Source organism: Apodemus sylvaticus, chromosome 3 (genome assembly GCF_947179515.1).
Source record: "Apodemus sylvaticus chromosome 3, mApoSyl1.1, whole genome shotgun sequence".
Lineage (NCBI taxonomy): Eukaryota > Metazoa > Chordata > Mammalia > Rodentia > Muridae > Apodemus > Apodemus sylvaticus.
The window spans coordinates 114,606,086-114,629,549 of record NC_067474.1 but is presented as its reverse complement, the minus strand read 5'-3'; the positions used below and the strand labels follow the sequence as shown (position 1 = coordinate 114,629,549).

General features: G+C 44.3%; 1 protein-coding gene across 1 annotated transcript in view; it reads right to left on the bottom strand.

Moving 5' to 3' along the window:
- Pgm1 (phosphoglucomutase 1) overlaps positions 1-23,464 on the bottom strand; it is a 54,504-nt gene that overhangs the window by 18,507 nt on the left and 12,533 nt on the right. Inside the window, exons 2-6 of the mRNA XM_052176839.1 lie at positions 4,811-4,973; positions 4,207-4,353; positions 2,758-2,883; positions 1,559-1,749; positions 129-283 (exon numbers count right to left, since the gene is read on the bottom strand). Of these exons, the coding sequence (XP_052032799.1) occupies positions 129-283; positions 1,559-1,749; positions 2,758-2,883; positions 4,207-4,353; positions 4,811-4,973 (782 nt within the window). The remainder of the gene's footprint in view (positions 1-128; positions 284-1,558; positions 1,750-2,757; positions 2,884-4,206; positions 4,354-4,810; positions 4,974-23,464) is intronic.

Here is a 23,464-nt window from a genome sequence, read left to right as displayed (position 1 = left end):
ACCTCATCCGAGGAAGACCGCAGCCGCTGGCTGCCCTGGAAGCAGAGGACGCATGCTCCAGGCACAGTGTTGGGCATAATGAAGAACGGTGTGATTGGAGGCGGGTGAGCCCACGGATGGAGACCTACCGGTCCAGAGCACCACTTGTGGGCATGCTGCGCGCAAAGCCACGGACCCCGGTCTGCTGGAAATACGGAATGCTGAAGATGTTGGCAGCAATGACGGCCACAGAGTCAGAGGGGTTCACGAAGAACCCGTGCTTGCCCAGAATCATGTTCCGATCCTGAGGGGAAAAGGAGATTCAATGTAAGACCTTTTAATAAGACGGTAAACAAAAGACACCATGATCTGTGGAGTTTTCCAAAATCCAACATGGACCCTAGACTCAACCGTGATTTAAACACTGGACTTTTTGGTGGATTTGTACAACACTGTGGGACCAAAGGCACCTCCGTGCCCAAGAGTTAAAACTGGTTTCAATTAAAATGCAAGTACAAACCCCCTTTGAGCTAAGCCCTCTGTTCTCCCTCCTGGGGCCACTAACTTTAACCTCCTAGACCTTTCCAAACTCTGGAACCAATCATGTCTCTCCCAGAGGAGAGGAAAGGATGTACAGGAGAGGAAATGTCGGCTGCTTATGCAGTTTGACAGGTCTACTGGGCATCCTTCGACGAACAAAGGCAGACTTCTTCAAGAAAGGACTTCTAAATCATGGTTCCTTTCATCTGCTACTCGATCCAACAAAAAAAGGCCGCCACCCTCACCACTGCCGAGGTGTCCCCTATGCAGCGCCACTCCAGCACCTGAGAACTTGAAGGGAAGCGGCAGCACATCCCACACTGTATGGGAAGACACCTGGTGATACAGGATCTGCTCTGAGCCCCTTCAATTTTCCTAAATTTTGATGGAGGGAAGATTAACTTTCAGGAAGCAGAAGCTTTTAGTTGGTAAAGCAAAATAAAATAAAATAAAAAAAAAATAAAGACTCATCAAAATAAACTGCATTTCCTGTCTGTGACACACAGGCATACACGCCTTACACTATCTCCTTTGTTTTCACACGGTTACCATTGTAAGGAAAAGTTTATAACCCAATTTTCATTTTAGGAAAAGAGTAAAATGTTAGTTCTCTTAACATGCTCATTATATTGGCTATATAAAGCTTCATTATCCAGCTAGTATTAATGAATGCATGGGTGTGTTATAAGATGAGACCCTTCTGTAAAGAAATTACTAATCAGGGGCTGGCCGAGACTTAGCTTAGGACCAGTACCTAGAACCCCTGCAGCTTCTGGAATATAGTTATTAAATCCTAACTGGGACCTAAACCCCCACTCAGCAAATAGGAGTGCCTGAAATTAAATGCACTGGTTACATTTCAGACTTTTTGTTTCTGCTCAGGAAGGTCTTTTAATCATTTAGCCCTGGCCTCCGGTATAACAGGGGACTCTTGAGAGCTACTCAGCAGGCTCCAATGGCCTGACAGAAACTGTCCATTTTCCCTGCATCTGCAAGGCCCAGCCTGCATAAGAAATCATTTAAATGTACTTATACACACCCCATCACCATCAAAGGCAGCCCCAAAATCATGCTCTCCTGACTTCATGGTCTCCACCAGGTCAGCAGCATAGGTGAGGTTGGGGTCAGGGTGGTGGCCTCCAAAATCCTCCAGGGGAACACAGTTCACAGCGGAGTTTGCGGGGGCACCAAGTTCTTCACAGAGGATCTTCTTTACATACGGTCCCACAACTGTAACAAATTAAAGGCTGAATAGACAAACTGTAAAACTTATTAGAACATGGAATGGCTGCAGGCTGAGATGCAGACACCGTGGGAATAAGAATGGCGTGGGCAACTTCCTATCCCCAGACACCATAGTCTTTGAAGGGGGTTGGTCATCTGCCGAGTCTCTGCCCATTCCCCAAAGGTGCAGATGAGGCTCTCAGCTCTGCTGACTGGCTAAGGACACAAACCTTTCATGTGAAGGAGAAAGGAGACTCCTTCTATCAAAACCAGAGGGCCAGCAAGGGCCCACTAGAAGGCTGCAGCCCAACAGCAGATTTTCTCAGGGTGGTCTGCAGTGTCTCAGGCAACTCTGCACAGACAATGCACCCTTCGCCAACCACACAGACAAGTGTGTGGGTTCCATACCCCTACCACTCCAATACTCTCCAGTCCTGGATTGCTGCAAGAATAGGTAGAAAGTCTAAATAGTCATGGATTCTCATGATCTATATATGGGAAAGTCTCATGGCTGTCCCTACTGGCCTGGTCAAACAGCCCACAGAGAAAGAAATGCAGGAGATACACATCCTGTTACTGCTGAGTTTAGTCCTCGGCTTGCCCTGGCCTTCAGCTAAGAAAAGAAGTGTGTGGAAGCAGTGGGGGTGGGGCCCGAGAACATGCCCCCCACAGCTAGCTAGTTAGCAGGCCAATGTCACCCTTCAGAGTATGTGTTCATAAGCAGAATGTGGGTGACCGGCTAAGAGACAGAAGCGTACCCACAACAGCTGCAAGGGACTCAAAGCCCAGGGCTTGATGTGAAAACAATGACCTTCACACCAGCTTACCGTGAGGGACATCTCTACTGTTCTGTTTGTCTACAGTGAGATTTGTAAACTGTGCAAACGAGAATCTGAAATGATTGTGAAATAACTCTGTTTAAGCCATCAGAGGCTTCAGAAGAGGGCTGTGGAGGCATCATGGCACACACGGCAGAGAGCAGTTCCCTGTCTCTGCAGATCCTCCAGTGCGTACCTCCGTGCATGGCGTCTATGCGGATCTTCAGTCTGTTTGGACCAGAGAGTAGCTCCTTCAGTGCGTTGAAATCAAAGATGTTTCTCAGCATTGTGGCATAGGCCTCCACTGAGTCCACAATCTCCACTGTGAGAATAAGTGACATCGGAAGGAAAAACAAAACATATCAGACTTATTACGCTCCAACCTAACTTTAACTACACAAAAGGGGAACTGTGATGGCTGTTAAACGTCATCTTATATATACTAACAATTGCTTAGACACGGATGTTACTCATGAGTTATATGATTTTATAGACAGGAAACTCAAGGTTTGAAAGTCAGGGACTTGCACAGCTAGGGTAGGACACATGAATTCCCAGCAGCGGCCGGATGAGCCGTGCTGTGCTGACGCCCACTGTTCCTACAGCTCCCCAAATCATTTCTATTTTTGGTATCATGGATGACAGAAAAGATAATACCCATTTTTCTTTAATTTTCTTTTTAGAGGTGGGGGGGAGTTTCCTTTCAGAATCTCCTGTTAGTGGTTAAAAGTATCTTCGCTCAGGAGTTCTGGACATTTCAATGCACAAGGAGTCTGAGGTACTCTGGTGGTGGCTTCTAAACCCTGTAAACGGGTGGCACTTGGTGTTTACTGCAGTGCAACTGTCAACCCTCAATGCACCCCCTAATGTCCAGTGGAAAAAAATACTAGCGGGAAAAAAATACAAAGCAAAAAATACATCTTCTTAATATGAATTTATAAATGTTTATTGCATATATCCTGCAATACCCTAACATGCAACACAAAATGCGACCCACCACTGCCTTTTCTGGGAGTTTCCTGCAACCCAAACCAAGGGTCCGATGGACTAGACTGCATGTTAGGGGAAAACTGAAGAACCAGGCGTGAGAGCCATTCAATGAGGCTGAATGCTGGATTTACTGCTCACTGATTAGTGCAAGCCTGCTTCTCGACCTCTCTCTGCTTTTGCTTCTTCCTCTGCTGAAAGTCTGCAATGACAGTGCTGTTCCCACAGGCTAGTTATGAGTCTAAAATGGACAGACACACATACACAGTAGAAGCCCAACAAGAGTAATCAGACAGGTCTTCTAGTCAAGGCTATTGTGGAAACTAGAGTCTGAGAGTTAGAAACTAATCACCCAGAGTCATTAGTCGTGACTAATCGTCATCGTCACATCATTTACAAGGGCAATGGCCCAGCTCTCTACACTCCACACGCACACCCCAGACCTACAAAGTAATTAATCCAGTCAATGCTCACAGACTGCCATTTTCCAAAGCCGAAGATTCACTTTAATAAAACCCCAAAAGAAAAACTGCTCAAGTTGGACACAGGACTGTGTGGGGAGAGAAGAGCAGCAAGCCGGGAAGGGCAGGGGACAAGTAGGGGTACATGCCTATAGGGGTACATGCCTGTAGGGGTACATGCCTGTAGGGGTACATGCCTGTGAAGGGCTTGAACTTGTTTTCCAAGTCAAACTGCTGCTTTCCCAGAACACTGAGGTCTACCTTCAAGTCAGGGCAAATGGCATATTCTTCGATTGTCTTGCTGATTTGGAAAATTTTATCAGTGATTGCTTCTGGAGCAGGACCTACAAACCACAGAGCAAGCAGGGGTCATCACATGCCGTTCATGAGAAAACACGACCCACCACTCAGCAATCACCTGTCCCTAGCACACATCCACTGAATCACAAAGCATCAGGATTCTTTTTTTTTTCCACATGCTTCTGAGTCAAATTCTCACTATAGATTGATCTTAAATTCATAATTCTCCTTTGTCAACCTTCAAAGTGCTAGGAGATAATACCAATTAGAATTTTCTAAAGCAAAACACCATGTTAGCTACAATTCATTACAAAGAAGGCAGCTGTGATTAAGAAGTACTTTACTAAAAAAAAAAAAAAAAAAAAAAAAAAAAAAAAAAAAAAAAAAAAGAAGTACTTTACTATCTCCAAAGGGATGCAAAGGTGGGAATCAGAGCCCAGGGCTTCAGGTACTAGCTTATCTGACTGTATCTACCTGTCCAGAAGATGACAGAATACTCACCCCCATTAGAAATATTGAATTTAATTCCAAAATCTCCATTGGGCCCTCCTGGATTGTGGCTGGCTGTCAGAATGATTCCACCAATGGCTTTGATTTTTCGGATGATGCAGGATACAGCAGGAGTGGAGAGGATTCCATTCTGTCCAATAACCAGGCGACCAATCTAGAAGAGGAAATACGGAACATATAAATACTAAGCTACTATAAAGAAATACCAGGGGAAGAAGAAAATGGACAATGAAGACACTGTTGAACCAGCAAAGCTGTTTTCTTAAGGAAACATCAGCATCTTGAATATCTCTACCACATGACCGAGATAGAATCAGACCTGTTGAGTAAAGCTATTTCTTCCTTCCTTTCTTTGTCTTTTCCCTATGGAACTTTAAGTTTTGGAATTGTACACTGAGGTGCTGTAAGGCAAGAACATGGTGCATGCGTAATAGTCCATCCAGGGCAGGTTCTCAATGTGGACATCCCGAAGGACTGTGAGAAAGCTTGTATTTTTATTCAACTTCAGCATATTTTCCATTCACAATGGGAGAAAGAACATAGGCCTAATTAGTGAAGGGCATTCTAACCAAAGAAAAGGCTTTTGCAATTAAGACCTTTAAAAGCAAAAGGACTGTACCTGGTGTTAAGAATGATATAAAATGCACCTTGCAAGTTTCTTTCCAGGCATGTCTGGCTTTTATATCTAGTGGGATTCTTTGTGGTACATCACATTAGATATAACTGGGTTGCTTCCTGAGCCTAAGACAAGACTGAGGAGTGGCTGCTGAGGAAACCAGCACACCATCCACATGAAAGAGGCACTGGGACTGAGTTGTGTTCCCAACTCACTTTCCTGCATCTCTAACTGAAGGTTATCAGCCCAGCTCTCGAAACTTGCCTTCATGAAATGAAACCAGCTTCAGCACGACCCAAGTTGGGAAGGCACTTGGTCAGCTCCTTGGAGGACGTGGGACTGCCATTTAAAAACACTTAGAATGGGGGGAGTTTCTGTTGTTCCCCCTCCACTATTCTGAAAGAAAGGATCAGGAACATCTTTTGTCTTTTGCTTTTAGTTTTCCATTAGTTTTGTTTGCTTGGGTTTTTTTGTTTTTTGTTTTTGTTGTTGTTGTTGTTTTTTTTTTTTTTTTTTTTTTTTTGTACTGGAGATGACTTAGTGGTGGAAGATGTATTTCCCTTTTTAAAATTTTTTTTAATTATGTGTACATATATACACACCTTATGTGGGTGTGTGCACATGAGTGCAGTTGCACATACAGAACTTTGGCCACAGCTGGACTATAGAAGAAGTAAGTCATACAGCACTTCAGTTATGTATATGGGAGGATGGGAGATAGGACCATCTCAGCCCTCCAGAGGTTTCTCTGTGTGGCTACTTTAACAATAAAGCCAGGAATCAGGGAATTTTAGATTTCTCTGAGGGGAACTTTCAAGTTGTGATTTACTAGTCACCTGAAGATGTCTTTTCACACTTAACACGCTAACTTTCCTTCGATTTTATATGTATTATATGGACATATGTATTATATGTTCATCAGAAGGAGGATCTGATGAACAATAAGCTACCCCATGCACATCCCCCTTCATCCTCCCGTTCCTATGGTAAAATCTGTGGTCAGCCATGACTGCAGGCTGTGGGGACTGTGCGAAAGGTTAAAAATGGCAACAGAAACTAAGGCAAGAAAACCCAGGGCTGCTTCTGTCTTAAGGGCTAAAGGTTCTAAAGCAGGCTCCCATGGACCGCCTTGACTAGGGAAAGCAGGGCAGTTACCCTCTTCCTAAAGAGGGCTGTACCACTGCAAGCACTCCTCATTCCATCCCCTACCATGAAGTTTAGCCAGCTGCTCTTTAAACACAACTCTGTCCTGCTAAACAGCAAGCCTCTTTGCATACAGTCCCCAAATCCCTCCTACCCACTGATCATCCTGAAGACCCAGCAGGGCTCAGCTGCTCATCCCTGTCAACAGCCAAAGGGGGAGAGAACCCAGACATCCTGCCCCAGAAGGGAGGGTGTTATACAGTGAACGAGTGAGTAGGGTAAAGAGGTAAAGATAAAATGGATTATGAAAAAGGAATTCTTGTCACACTTTACACTATGGATGAACTCTGGGGACATCTCAAAGACATAAGCACAGGATTCCATTTCCATGAGGTATCTTAAAATCATCAAAACCACAGAAACGGGAAGAATGGTAGCTGCCAGGGGTTTTTTGTGTGTGTGTGGGTGTGGGTGTGTGTGTGGGGGGGTGTGGGTGTGGGTGTGGGGGGGTGCACATAAAGAAATGAGGAGCTGTTCCATGGGTGTGGAAAACAATAAAAGATGAAAACATTTTAGAGAGGTGTCACGGCAATATGAATACAGTTAACACCACTGGCCCATACAAATGAAACGGCTATGTTGATGAATAATGTTATGATTTTAAAAAACATTTAAATTGCTTTTTAAAAATCAGTTATTATATCCAGAGATGGCATTGCTCTCTATGCATAGGGAAGTGATTGGCAAGATGTCTCTAGGATCAGCATTAATTGTTTTATTTTCTATTTGTCTTGCTGCATCTCCTAGGCTAACTCAAACTCCACAATCATTCCTTTAGCCTCCACAGTGCTGAGGTCACAGGATTTGACCACCATGTCTGGCTCAAAAGCTTTTTTAAACTCAAGGAGAAAGGAACGAAATTCTGACCCATGCTCCAGCATGATGAGATATGAAAACATTACGCTAACTGAAACAGACCAGACATAAAAAGACAGGACTGAATGTTACTTATACAAGGGAGACAGACAGGTGAATGTGCAGAGGCAGAGGGGAGAGTTAGCACCACCAGAGGCAGGAAAGAGCAGGTATGGGGAATGAAGGTTTAACAGGTACAGAGGTTCTGTTTGGGATGATGATTGTACCACATTATAAATGCCACTGGAAATGCTTAACATGACAAAGCTGATGTTATATGCTACCTTCCCTAAGGAAGGGAAAATTCAGCTTGGTGGCTCTCGTGTTTTGTTTTTAAAAGAGGAGGAGGAGGATGAAAAGGAGGAGGAGGGGAAGGAAGAAGAGGAGGAGGAGGAAAAAGAGGAGGAGGAAGATTCCCCCTTATTTTCTTTGCCTTGATAGCTACAAGTACAGTCCTTTTATTTAACCTCTGAACTTTCTCCAAGTTCAAAGCTCTGGGGACAAAGTGCAGTCTGCACGGGCCCACCAAAAACTTATTTTGTACATTAAGAGGTCCATTAAAAGTAGACAGCTCCATGCAAACAAGAAGAAAGAGGAATTTCTACTGCAGCCCCATGACACTCCATCCTTCACAGATGCACCAGGACCCAGACAGGGAAAGATGAGCAGCCTCACCTTTAGCTTTTCCTCACCTTTAGCTTACCATGCCCAAACTCCTCCATAACTCATAGTAGTGGGAGAAGTAGCCACTGACAGTGGTAAGCAGCACTGTCTTTTGCTAAAATCCATGGTAATAACTATCCTTCCCTTAGATTTCCTGCATCCTACCACAACTGGAGATGTTAAAGCTGACTGAATGTGGACTATATTAGAAAAATAAGAAACTAAGCAAGGTCTTTAGGACTTCGGCGTTTTTATCAGATTAGAGCACTTTATCAGTCTATTAAATGTCTTTAAAGTGATTCAACCAGCCAGCAGGACTGCTTTCAATGCAATGCTTTTTTTTTTTTTAATATGGAATGTCCTTGAAAATATTGCTTAAGCTGCCACAGCCTTAACAAATGGGCAGTTACCATATTTAATCAATTATTATCTCTGAAATGCATTATTTAGCAAACCTTCAAACAGTCAATCAGAGAACGTCTGCAGGGCCTGCCTGAATTACAAATTCCATCCACCTCGCCCACATCCTTCAGTTCCACACAAAAAACTTTTAATGAAGCCGAATCTATCAGAGCAAAGGGGACAGTGTACCAGATCCACTCCACAGCCTAGATATATGGAGAAATAATGTTCCATTTATCCTCTCAAAAGATTAAAGCATCCTTAACACCGTTCCCTGAGCAGCGCTCCTCAAAGATGAAATTTACGGCACGTCACATTTTATCTTAAAAATGTGCATGCTTCATAATAATTTCATATCTGAGTTCTTTATCAGCAATTTTTACATGACAAGCATTCGGGTGCTGAAATCAGCTCTAAGTTGACTCTGGTGTCATGCCTTTGTTGTTGTTGGCTTTTCCAAACACCTGCCTGGCACATTCAAACAAACTCAAAATGAACACCCAACACATTTGTTTGCAGTACTAAATATTATGGTCTCCAGGCCAGGATTTCTTTAAAAAAAAAAATACAATAAATTTTAAAACTTTGTATATAGTAATAGAATGTATACTCCAAATTTTAGCTAAGTATTATTTAACACACACACACACACACACACACACACACACACACACACACTTGGCTTTGGGCCTCTAGAGGAATCTACAGAACAAACCCAGCAATGTCCTAATATACACCTTCCTATAAAAGTGGGCTATAGAGCTGTTCTACTATCAAGACCAATGCTTTTTGACGTTTTCCCTCTACTTTGCTTCATCTGGCAAACATGAATTCATCCTTTGGCAGAGCCTACTAACATTACTGCCGTGACTGCTGTGGAAGACCTGTTATCTCTTCCCTGCTGCACAAATTCACCCTAATACACAGCTTCTTTGAATCCCAGATCATTATAAGCAGATCCCTTTCTCCATAATGGTCTTCCCCAAAGACTCACACCTAATATCCAACTTCCCCCAGCCCCCATCCCTGGTACTTTTTTACATAACTACCAAGATTCACAAAGAGCATGCCCTGCCTTTGTTTTCCCATTTGACAAATGACTGAACTTCAACAAGGTAGCCATTGAACACTCTGCAAATCCTCCCCTAGCTCCGACTCAGGACAGCTCTCCACAGGACAGGGGTAATTCTCAAAGCTAGCTAGCAAGCAGTCGCAAAAGCTTAGGGCCTGGAGCATGCTTTATGTGTCTGCAAAGCAACAGGTATTTCCAAACTACAGGAACCGGGCACGACCCAGGCAAAGCCAAACTTCACTCCCAGGTCCCCAATGCTATAACTCTGAACTATTTTTGCAACATTCGATGTCTGGATTCACAATGAAATTAAGCAGGTGATAGAACTGAGATGTATATCATATCCACACCTCGATGAATCTGAGTATTTCTACAGAATTAAAAAGTTACTTGGAAGGGCCAGAGCTGTAATACCACTCATTGTATACCAACCCCGTTGGCAGCTGCCATCTGCACTATTGTCTCTATGGCTGATTTATTAAAATACCGCCCATCTCCACCGACCACCAGTGACGATCCCTGGCGATCTTTTAGGTCTATGGAAAAGAATATGCTCTGGATGAAATTCTCCAGATAGCAAGGCTTTTCCTCGAAGTAATAGGTGTTCTTCCGTAATCCACTTGTTCCTGGCTTCTGATCATGGTAAGGAGCTGTGGCAAAAGTCAGCAGTGGGAGTGGACCCTCTTCTGTTTTCCTGTATGTCCCAGAAATCCATTCTTCAAAGTCACTCATCTTTCATATCCAACACTTGGCTCTCTGAGGGTATCCAGGAAGTAGGTGAGGGTCCCCTAAATTTTCTATCGGACTGAAGCTGCCACAGTGTCCTCTGAATAAACAGCACAGAATTTTCCCTTGGACCATCACTGTTGGTTAGGAAGTCTCATTAATTCCCTACGGTGGTTGTCTCCTGAGAAAAAGTTACAGGTCACACGCCCACCCACACCCCCACAAAAAGCAGATCTCCAAAGTCCTTCAGATGTAGATCCTTCTGCCCACACACTGAAGCGGAACACCCACACCCTTCAATTATTTTTGCCTTGTTTCCCGTTAGGGCAGAGTGCCCCGGAGTGCTGCCTGCAACAGACTTTGGTTTCAGACACCAGACAGCTGCCAGCTTCTGCTCTGGAAGCCAAGGCTAAGAGGGAACAACTGCAGTCCCTAAAGCAGGTTAGGACAAGATACCTGGTGTGGTTCTCACTATTCCTGCTGCTGCCTCTTGAACTGAGCCTCTGGGCCATCTGCAGCCAAAGTTGCTTGGAGCCACTGAGCAAATAAAAGGTCAAGCTTAAAATGGAAGCGGGGATCTCAGTTACCTCTGGTCTCTTCGCATCGATGCCATTCTGAGACCCACAGGATTATGTCCTTCCCACATGCCCTCCCAGGTAGAAGAGCAATAATCAGATACCAGATCTGTTCACTGGCCACCAAGAATTTAACCAAACAGGACTGGAGTACAGCTTAGGGAAGATGTCCTTGTCAGCATGGGCAATGCCCAGGGGGCATCTCCAGCACTGGGGGGTAAAAATGGTTTATTAAGAGTAGCCACCAACCAACAGCTAGGTTCTTCTCTTAAGTTTATAGAAAAATGACTTGGGATTCACATTTTTGAGAAATACAGAACAATGAGGAGTTGATAGGTGTATTTTCCTATGTATGTAAGTCTGGATCAGTTACTAACAATTAGACAAATAATAGGATAATACGATTAATTATTTTGGATAGGTTCTACTATGTAACCCAGACTGGCCTTGATCATGTAGCTCACTCTGGACTGGAACCTGAAATCCTGCTAGCCTCTGTTGACACACAGTCCTAAGACACTGTATCTGTTTAAACAGACTTTACTCTGAAGAAAACATTTTTGAGCTGGAGAGATGACTCAGCAGTTAAAGAGCACTGATTGCTCTTCCAGAGGTCCTGAGTTCAATACCCAGCAACCACATGGTGGCTCACAACCATTTGTAATGGGATCTGAAGCACTCTTCTGGTGTGTGTCTGAAGACAGCTACAGTGTACTTGTATAAATAATAATAAATAACATTAAGCATTTTTATTTTCACTTATGTGTATATGTGTATGTCTGGATGTGTGTATGTCAGGTATGCCTATGGAGGCCAGAAGAGGCCAATGGATGCCCTGGGTCTGTAGTCACAGGTAGCTGTGAAGGGAGCTTGGTGTGGTGCTGGGAACCAAACTCTGGAAGAACAGTACCCTCTCTTAACTGTCAAGAATTTCTCCAGCCTTCTCAAGGAAACATTCTAGTGATTCAAATTCTCTTTTGTGTTTGAAGAACCTAAAATGTCTTAAAACATTTTATCTAAACAAATTTAGTACCTAATCCCCTCTGACCCCTGAGGTTTTCTTAATAATGGATTTAAAATACATGCCGGTGAGTTTCTTGTCTGGGTCAGCAGAAGTTACCAATTAAGAAGCAGTATCATCAAAGTTCTGAACTTGTTAAAGATATTTAAAAAGTAAACCAGGACTGGTCACACCATAGGTCTGGGGAGCCTGATAGGAAGGGGAGAATAAGGCTTTGAAGGGAGCTGTAAATCACCTCCTTTGAGAACCAAAATTCCTTATCTACCAGGGTGCCAATTTCGGTGTGACAGCAAACAAGCTCTGTAAGCAGCTAGCTGGCCTCAGAGGCAGGCGTGGCCCTGAGATGGGGGAGGAGGGGCTGCCTAGCATGGGACCAGCAGAGCTATTGGACACATGGCTGAAAGAGCAGTCAACTGCCAGGGAGCCTGGGGCCTTTCATAGAGCAGACATGGCCACACTGACCAACTACCGACAGCTAACGTCCCATCAGGTCGCTGGATCACAGGGTCCAAGTGGTAGAGCAGCCTGGACCTGCTGAAGACCCATCTCCTGTTCCAGGCCCGACACAAAGTTAGCAGCTTTCAGAGTCACTCGGTGTATGGGCCTGGGTAACACACCCAAGTATGGAATGTGCTGTCTCAGAATCCAAACAGGCTTCTGCTTGGGTGACAGGAGAGGGCAAGTGTAGTAACTTATCCTTCACCTTAGAAGGTCAATCTCTCCAGGCCCCACACCACTGGATGCTTGGGAATTTCACTGAGGTAGAAGGCCCTTAAATCTTGGATGGATTTATCCCCCATCCTCTGATGGACATATATGTTTTATCAAGTTCAAAGTGGTTGCTACCTCCTGCTCACATGGTCCAATCAGCACAATGGTGTCAAGATAGTAGACCAGTGTGATAGTCTGTGGAAGAGACAGGTGAGCAAAATCCCTTCAAACTAAGTTATGACACGGGGCTGCAGAGTTAATACACCCTTGAGACAAAACTGTAAAGGTATACCGCTGGCCTTGCCAACTGAAAGCAAAGAGAAAGAAAATCTGCAGATGTGGAAACAGCTTGTGAAGCACATGTATTAGGCTGAGAACCAGACGGCCAAAAACCAACTACTTTTTTATAGCTTATTTAGGGCTCCTGTTTTCAAAAAATGAAATTCTTTGAAATTGGTTTTAAAAGCAAGCTTGTTTTATTCATGGCTATCTACCATGACTTTTTTGACTTATTGCAAGTAGCTTTTTTTTTTAATCCATCTATTTTAAGTCCTGTGCCAAGTTCCCCTTCATTTCTTATAGCCTTGCAAATTAGACCAACATATGTGTCTTGGCATGTGCAACCAAAGAGCTAGATTTATGAACTATTATTCCAGTGATCTCTTCATTGGACTAACAGAGCAGTGACCCAAAGCACTGCAGCCTCCCTAATGAGAGCCCGATGTCCTGGGTACGTTCAGGAGCACGTGGGCACGAGGGTGCTTGGGCAAACCCACCCAGCACATTATGTCTTAGGATGTTCTCTGCCCCAGCTGGGCCATTTGCTGGTGAAGGGTTTTCTGAAGCTGAAAATACAAACGTATCCATTTAGTTGGCTGCACATGCCCAGTATCATATTTATCAATATGCAAACAGAAGCCTGAAGGACACATGGTAGACGCTTACTGTAGAAAGCTTCCTTTCTTTAAAAAGAAAGAAAAAAAAAAAAAGAACACGAAGTCGTAATTTTACGGACACCATAGAACTCAACCTCATATAAAAATATTACCAGAAGCAGCAATGTTAGATGGACTGTGAAGTGGGGTAAAAAAGAAGAGGCATTAAAACATTAAGCTTCCTGAGCCACTCGGACTAAGTGGGGCAGCTATTAAGAAACTCATCCGTTTTAGCTCTCCAGCAAAGGTTGAACTTCATCTTCAGAAACGCTACTGTCGAGCAGAGCGAACCCAATTTGGCCTAATGAATTCGCCTGCGTTGCCAGCACTCCTTCACAATGACACAGATTACATTTAAACCATATGGGGAATTTAAGGATTGCTCCCTTCAGACAAGGAACTTTCATACTGGTCTTGGGCCCAATCAATTTCACAATGGCAGAGTTATGAACCCCTTCACTCCTGGCCTCCCAAAGATTTGGATTCCTTTCTCATCAGCAAGCTGGAAATCTCTCTCCCTCCTCTTTTGCTTTCTTCCTTCCTTTCTCCCTCTTTTCCCTTTCTTCTTTCTTTCTAGTAACACGTATTTATTGGACAGCTAGCTACTATGTCGAGGCCCCATACGAGCACCGGGTCTAGGGTTCAAGTGGGTTCATGCTTCCACACACAGGGTTCAGTTTTAGAAAGGTCACAGGTACAGATGTGCTAACCCTGATTCAGGTGCAAAGCCTAGGGAGCCAGCTTCTCGTTCAGCTAAAAGCAACAGAACATATCCGACCACTGGCCCATAGCTCTCTATTTTTGTCATGGCCCAAAATCCTTACCACTATGAGCCCAGAGTATTGGTCCACAGCAGTGGGGAAAGGCCATTAATTTCTCCAGCCAACCCAGGCTCAGCAGGTCAATGTATGAAGTGCACAGGATTAGGAGACAGGTACAACCAGGTCCAAAAGCTAGAACTCTAAAAGGTATGAAAGCACACTCAGGAACAGGTCATTGAATTAAACTGAGCCTGCAAAATGCAGCTAGCGCTCAACTGAAATGGGTAGGAAATCATGAAAACATCCAGTACTGTACACAGCATCCAAGAAGCTGTGACTGGTCCATCCCAAACCCCAGTTTGTTGCTAAAGTGAGATGTTACATCTGCCTCCTACACAAGCGCAGGGTAAAGATCCTTCTCCTCCTGGGTGTTGAATCAAGCCTCTGGAAATAATGTAAAGATACTAATTACCACTCATTTCACATTCTGGGTTGGGGCAGGAACAAAAACATGGGTGAATGGGTTTTTGTTTGAAAGAAGTCACATTGGGAGGAAGCCATCATGGTGTGGTGGCCAACATCCTGTCCCTGAGGAACATTTCCAGAGCTGAGTCTCTGAACAGTAGCAATCCCAAGGATGAGCCCTGAAAAACACCTCGGGCAAGACATGGAGTGATATGAGCCATAAACCTACTTTTGTACTTATCAGAGAAGTGTGAGGAATGAAGGCAGGAAGGACACAAACCACTTTGTTTGGGGAAACATGATTGGCTAGTGATAGTGTATGAAAGAGCTTGCGGAAGGAAATACCAGGTTATCCAAGACGGGCAGATTAAAGCTGGTAGACCAAGGCTAGCAGACCAAGCCAAGCTGGTACAAAGTACCCCTTCCTTGTTGCTATAATCTGCCAAGCACTGAGCCCCTGCTGGCCTTCTGAATTCACCTTCAACCTTGAGTCCCTGGCCCAGCCAGTCTACAGGTTTCTGTCCTCCAGCAGGAAGAGATTTCCTCAGCAACTTTGTTTCTGACCCCTTTTCACACCTCAGCTTCTATCCACTCTGAGAACTACCCCTACCCTGTCCCCGAGGACTCTGACTGTGGTCTATGATGGCCAGGGTTACAAAGCTGAATCGCGTGTGTCTTCAGGTCTTGGACTCTAAAACTGAGACTTTGAAGTATACAAGCCAGAGCCAGTTAGCCCTTTAACCAGAGAGAGGTGGATTAAGGGACTAGAGGAATAAGACCTGTCATATCTCAAGCATATCAGTAAAACTGGTTCTGACAGCCAGGAGATACACAGGGAGGGATAGTCAAACATTACTAACACAGGCGCCCCTTGCATATCTTGAGGTGCTGTGGCCTTGATCTTTAGGGAATAAATCAGAAAAGAATGCAAGATAGAATCAAGCAGAAAATGGATTAGATGTATCTTCTGAACCGTGTAGGGGTTCAGGATATCAGACAGGATCATTAGGAAATACCTGCTGTGAGCAGAAATCATGAACACGCTCTGTAGCATTAACATTCTAGGCCAGGCAGACTCCACATTCAAGTCCCTGGCCAACATGCACTGGATCCAGCTCATTCAACTAGAAAAGTAAGTCCTAATTATTCAGAGTAAGTGAATGGATGGTTGTTTAAGTGGGGGAATGGGTGGTAGGAATCGAACCCCTGATCTTGAGCATGCTAAGCAAACACTACATACTGAGCTACACTCACAACATTTAAAAATGTACATTTAGACTAAAGTACAGAATAGCCAAGTATACTTTGTATAACAATAAATCAAGTTTATGGTACACGTTGAGTGCCTCTTATCCAAAATTGTCTAGACCAGAAGAGTTTTGGATTTTAGATGTTTCTGAATTCTGGAATGTTTGCACTGATATAAAATGAGATGTCTTAGGGATGGAATCTAAGTCTAGGTAAATTCATTTTCTTCATATGCATCTTTTGCACACAGCCCGAGGGCAACCTTATACAAAATTTTTAGTGTGCCTATGATTTCATTGTGATTTGCTACATGAAGTCCCATGTGGAATTTTGCACATGTGGTGCTCAAAATATCTATTTTTGGAGCATTCTATATTTTGGTATTCTTAAAATTAGGGATACTCCATCGGTATTAATGTCTTTGGAGCCATTATAGAAAAATGTAAATATAGTTTGTATTTTAAACACATTTAAGGAATGTAGGCTATTACCTCACCTAAATGTCATCTTGTGATTACAGTTGACAACAGGCAGAGGGCCAACTTATTTAGAATCACAATCACAACTTCAAAAAAGAAGAATTATCAGAATTATAAACAATAACAGACCACTCAAGGGAACTTAGAATATACTAGAAGTTTATCCCATTAGATATTGAAAGGAATGGACTTTCTGGCCAGATTGACAGGTTCCAAACCTCAGCTTTCCAGTTGCTAGCTAAATGGCCTTGGACAACATTTATTTAATTCCCCTGTGCTTCCATGTCTTTATCTGTAACATTAGAGATGGGAGTCCACACCCATCTCCCGTGTAGACAGGCTGCACAAGGAATCCCAGAATCCACAGATGCCCTTATATGAAAGGGTGCCATTTCCTTATAACTTGTATATATCTTCCCATGTTAAGAAACCTCCAGGACACTCACAGTGCCTAATACAATAGAAACAGTTAACATTGCATTATTTAGAGAGTCTCTGCAAACCAAGGTTAATGAAACTCCTTTTCAAAGTTCTAGAAGTTAGGACAGGGCATTTAGTTCAGTTAGCATGCTCAAAGTCCCAGGTTCAACCCCTGAGTACTGTATAAGCAGGGTGTGGCAGCATCAGAAACCTAATGTCATCCTCAACTATGTAGTCTAGCCTGGACTACATGAGAACCTGTTTCAAAAAAAAAAGTTCTAAAAGTTAGCTACTTAACAGAGGACCCAAATGCTGCATGACCATGCAGAACCAGTCAGAGGCTGACATGGGCAGTGAGTCATAAAACAGTTGCTGAGTGCAAGACACCAAGTCTGCTGTTGCCTTTATTAGATCATAGAACTTGAATGTTTCCCGTATTGCGTGTCAACATAGACTTTTAAAAGAACATAAAGATGTGATTTATAATCTGAAATGCAGGATCAATAAATTTGTAAATAAGATAGTACACAAAGAATCATAGATGTGTATGCGCGCGCGCACACACACACACACACACACACCCCTTACACTGACAAATGAGTCCACAGAGGGTGAGGAACATGAAGGAGATGGGCTACAGAGATAAGAATCAAAGAGCTGTTGCCTGGGCTCCTCCTACATCTGTGAGGCAAAGGAACCCCAGCTCCCAGCAGCCCCAGCTCCCAGCAGCCCCAGCTCCCAGCAGCCTTCAGCATCATGCTATGGTCCTCACAGTGGCTCAGTGGAACCTCACTGGGCTGACCACCTGCAACCACCAACATCTACTCACAGTTTTGATGAGCCTCTGTGATCCCAGATCTGTTGATTAGTTTGGCCTCCAAGCAAACGGGAAGAGGGAGAGAAACAACTATCGTTTGAGAACTTTTTGGTAGAGGAGAGAAGATAGGCTAAAAGCTGGAGTAAAAACTGCTCACTAGGAACCTGAGTGAGCACAGCAGCCCCGGCCTACAGCAGCCCCGGCCTACAGCGATGCCATTCTTAGTCCTGTGGCTGAACTCAGTCTCTCCAACTGAAGATGCACCAGTAAGTGTGTGCCTTCTTACACTCTGGTTATTACCTGGAGTATTAAAATCCTTCAGATTTTAGGAAGGCCAAGTTCCAAAGCTGCCAATCACAAAGAAATAATAAATGTTATGGGGCACTGTATGTATGCATTGAATCACTACATTGTGACCCATAAGGACATACAGTTAGTGTGAATCTATTTAAAAGATACGGGACACCCACACCCACAAGTCTGGTTACAGAACAGCTTTATTTTCAAATCATTTGTGGTTGTGTGTTTCCCCCTTGTGGTGGGAAACAGAAAAATCAGGCAAATGTGCTGTAGCCTTGGGGTGACAGAGATGTTCTCTTTTCCAGAATTGCTGCAGTATCTAAACATTCACCAGGTCCCATTCACCAGGCCCCCTTGTGTCTTCTTATGGCCCACAAATCATTAAGATTTTAACACAAAGCAGGAAACAGTCTCATGTGTTCCCAGACCAGCTTTAGAGAAAGGTGGCTCCAGAAAAAGGAAACAGCCTTCCAGTGGAAAAACAATGGGAGCAAACTCCCTTGAGGAAGTTCAAGCAAATAAAGAAAATATAGGAAGTGCTTATCATAGCTACCTGGACACACAGTTGCAAAAATCAAGAGGTACTGAGAAGACATGATCTCAGGGAAGAGAGATGGTTTGTGGGATAAACACTCTCTCAACTTCTGCACTGGACCAGGCACTGGGGGAGGCAGGAAGAATGAACTCAGAGGAAAAGGATGGAAATGGAAAGGAACAGAGAGGAAGACAGAATGTCTAGGACTGAACCAAGCACACCTCTGCCCTACCCAGAGGGCTCTGGATTAGACCAGCTTGGGTCCAGCCCTACTTTGCCCCCTTCTGGTTGTATACAATCTTTCTGACCTCAACTTCTCAATTGTAAAATAGGAACAATGATGTGTGCTTGCAACAGCAGCACTCAACAGGTTAAGAGTGCGGAATTACCATTAATTTGACCAGCCTGGACTGTCTACTGGGTTTGAGGCCAGCATGGGCTACAAAGTGAGATATTGTCTCAAAATAAAACAAATTCCTGGAAGGGTAGTATCTGTGGTGGGTTGAAATAAAAACAGCCCCATGGGCTTATGTTTGAATATGTGGTCCCTAGTTGGTGGAACTGTTTGGGAAGGATTAGAAGGTGTGGCCTTGTAGGAGGTGTGTCTCTGGGTGTGGGCTTTGAGGTTTCAGAAGCCCATGTCCTTCCCAGTTAGCTTTCTCTGCCTAGTGCTTGCGGGTCAGGATGTATGTAAGCTTCAGCCACTGCTCCAGCACCATGCCATCCTGCTGGCTGCCATGCTCCATACCAGGATGGTCAGACTTATCCTATGAAACCCTAAGACCTTAATAAACTTTCTTCTATAACTGCCAAGATCATGGTATCTTATCACAGCAATAGAAATAATGATGGTGATGCAGATGATATGATAAAGGAAGAGGGAAGAAGGAGAAGGAGGAAGACAAAGGAGAAGTTGTTGAAGATAACAGTGTTACTTGAATGACTTCTTTTGGACATCATGGGTTAGTGAGCACAGGATTATGGACCATGCACTTTGAGGGCCATCTGCTTTGAGGAATTCAGTATAGTGAAAATAAGGGATCCAACTGAAATTCTTGGCAGGCTTTATTTAGTACTTAAGTAGTACTGAGGGATTCAATCTGGTTCCTCACCTATTACACAGCGGCCCAACAGCTTTTTCTCTCAGGCTGTTGAGGTCATATGAACTCATGTGCAGTCCAGCACTGTGCCTTTCTGGTACACATACTAACAATACCATGATATAGGTGTTCTTACTACTCCTACACTACAGATTAGGAAATTGACATATTTTATTGCATTTGATCAAGCACTCAATCCAATCAGTGGCTGTCATCTTTATAAGGAGTGAGTGATCTGAAGACAGAGACAGACACAAGAAAGTGTGCCACATGGGGACAGAGGTAGAGAGCGTGAGCTATGCTGCAGTACCAAGTGATGGGAGCTAGGGGGGAGCAAGGGCAGAGCCTTCTCTAGGGTTCCTAACAGCATGGGCTATGGCTATCTCTAGGGTGGAAAGGTGCGTGCCTGGCATATGTGAGGACCTGGGTTTGGAAGGAGGTGGTGAGGAGGGAGGAAAAGGGAAGAAGCTGCAACAGCTTACCCTCAGCACTGCTACTCTGATTCCAGAATTCCAAGACTTTGAAACCACAAGAGTGAATGAGTGTTGTTTGAAGCAACAGTGTGTAATACCTTGTTCTAGAAACTGGAAAATTGGCGTAAGTTAACAATAATTTAAAATGGCATGCCCTATTCTGGGCCAGCTGAGCTCTCTGCAGTAGGGTTGGCAGACTGAGTGAAAACATGCTGGGGTGACCCCAGCCCCTTCCCACAAACCTTTACTTTGCCCCAGAGTGCTTGTTCTTTACCATCAAGTGTCAAAGACTGGATGGTGGCTCAGGTGCTCAAAGCAAACCCTGAGTGACTGAACTACTGAAATGAGAGCATCAAATGCCCTCTGAGACCACCTAGGGGCTGATGGACATGGGCATCTTCCTAGGGAGCCAGTTTCCCCTTCTTAGGATGACCACTAAGAAACTTCTCTATCACAGACAACTCAGGCATCTGTAGAGGGTACCCTGTCTGAGAACTGTCATGTCACTGGCTTCTAGAGCACACGAGACTTGCATAGTAACAACTGAAGCCAGAATCTGCAGTAGGGAGGGGAGGACAGCTGCTTGGTCTCCAGGGATCAGATAGGACGCTTGCTCTGCTCTTGAGCAGGGCCTCAGGGATCACAGGCAGAAATGGCAAGGGGCCTTCACGGTTCTATTCCCGGTAAGGTAGAAAAAGTGAACCACACAGAGGACACAACAAGGCAAACCAGACACTGTAACGTACTAGACCAGACAATAATGTCAAAGAAAGTCTGGCGTGTTGGCGTATACCTGGAATCCCAGCACTTGGGAGGCAGAGGCAAGAGGATTATCATGAGTTCAAGGACTACATCCCAAGTTCCAGGCTAGCCAAGGCCTGTCTTTAAAACAGTGTATACATATCTATTTGTTTGTTTGTTTATTTATATGTTTATATTATGTATATAGACATGTCTTCGAGAGATCTGTAGAAAAATAGCTACACTGTGTAATTGTTTGCAGTGTGTTTTTTTGCATTTGTAAAATATGTATTTTACCTAATTACTCAAGTGTAATTCTACAAGTTCAGAAGCTTGCTCTACCGAAGACATCAGGTGACATGGAGACCTGTTTCATGTCATGTAGCCTATTAGTTAAACAAAGAGCCACGGCAAACCACTGGAGTTTCAGTGTCACTGGACAAATACTGCAACCAGCCCAACTCAAAAACAGCCTTTGGGGTTTATTGACCTAAGTCTCTGAAACTTTTTGTTCCCCTCAAAGTCATGAAGTAATTCCTGGACCAGGTTGAAGTCTGGCCTGTGTATGAAATAAATCCAGGGATTGGCAAATGTTGGTGAGGCTGCAGAGCCGTGGAAACTGCTACTTACTGTAGGTGGAGATGCACATTGGTATAGCCATCATAAATTAATAGAAAGGCGCTTCAAAACACTGAGAGTGGAGCAGTGTGACTCAAGTATCCCAGCGCTGGTTATAAATGCAAAGGAAAAGAGACCAGTCTCATGTTTATCACAGCCACTAGTCACCATAGCCAAGATCCAAAGTCACTTGAGTCCACAGTGAATGAATGTAGACATATAAAATGGACGATGGGAAAAAAGTTCTGTTGTTCATGGCCAAGTGGATAGAAATAAGTGCTCCCAAGGCACAGCACATTACTGAGGGTCACTGTCTAAGGGACAGAACACTTCAAACACTGTTCAAGAGAGGCCCCAGGAACAAGGGGACCCATCTGGCCACTTCTTACAACTGTCCTCGAATCCTAATGGGCAGAGGTACTGTGTACAAAAGACCAAACCCTGCCACTCTCGGGGACAATTCTGCTGACATCGGGGCTGCCTGCCTTTGAGGCAAAATAGATGTGTGTCAGACCAAAGACAGACTGAACCTAGCTTCTCAAAGTAGGCTCCTCTCCCACCCCAAGAGCCTGCAGGAGCACGTATGTGAGAAAGCACCTGTGCTCTGCAACACGCAGGTTCACGGTGCACAGCAGGCCGCTAGGTACTCTCGGCAAATCTGCTACGAGAAGCAACACTGGGAAGGTGGGAACGGCTGCGAGACTCTTGGCAGCATAAAGTGCATTTCCCACGGAATCCTGACCTGAGCCCCAGTGAAGCAGCTGACTAAGACTGAGTGTGACTTGTGCAGGCAGTGTCTCTATACATCATCTTAATCCCCTAAAAACTATGCTATGACATATTAATTTGAAAAATAGGTAAAAAAAAAAAAAGGAAAAAAAATTCAAAGGGTTAGGGGTCTAGCTCAGTTGTAGTAGTGTGTTTGCCTAGTATGCAACATCCTGGGTTTGATTTTCAACACCTCTCTTCCCCTACATAAAGGACATTTTTAATTTACCCTAAACAGAATATCGATTGGGTAATAAACAGTGTGTCTGGGAGCCAAACTCTGTGTTTCTATGTTTGGCTGCCTTTGAAGTCATACTATAGTTAAATCCTAAGTGAAAGAAATGAACTTTTTTTTAATTATATTTGTGTGTGTGTGTGTGTGTGTGTGTGTGTGTTCCTGTGTGCGAATGTACAAACATGTGCCCCTTTCCAGAGACAACTTCAGGAATCAACTCTCTCCTTCCCCCACCCCTGTGGATCTCACTTTTCCCTGTGAGCCTCCTCAACCTGGAGGACGTAACTACGATAGAGATCCCACCACACCCCTCAGGAAGCCGCAGTCTGCTGGCTGAGCCGCTCTTCAGCTCGTCTGAGGCTTTATCATGTGGGCTCTGAGCTCTGTTTGCGACAGGACTGAATCAGCCCAAGGACTGTCATGCCTGAATCTAGCGTACAGCTTCAATGACAACCATGGTCACTGGCACTCAGGCTGCACACCGAGCTCCTCAAGCATATGAACTCAAGTTCAGAAGCCTAAGAACTCAATCAGGTCCCACAACACTCTTCATCAGATATCAGAACTACGCCCTGATCACAGGAGAGGATTCTGAGCCTTAGAGGTGACAGGCAGAGTTCATAACGTTTCACAGTACACAGAAACTACAGCATGAACCCAAGTCTATTCCAACTCATTCTATGAACTACTTTTTTGTGCAATGCAGAGTGCCACCCAGTGGCCTGTCTTCTACTTGGCATTATGTCAGAGGCAGTCCACAGGGACACTGTGAAGGATGAAGCCCTGAGACCTAGAGTGTGCTTAGAGTAGTGCTTGCCTTTGTCCCATCAAAGCAGCAACAGCAGCGTGTGTGTGTGTGTGTGTGTGTGTGTGTGTGTGTGTGTGTGTGTATGTGTGTTGGATGAT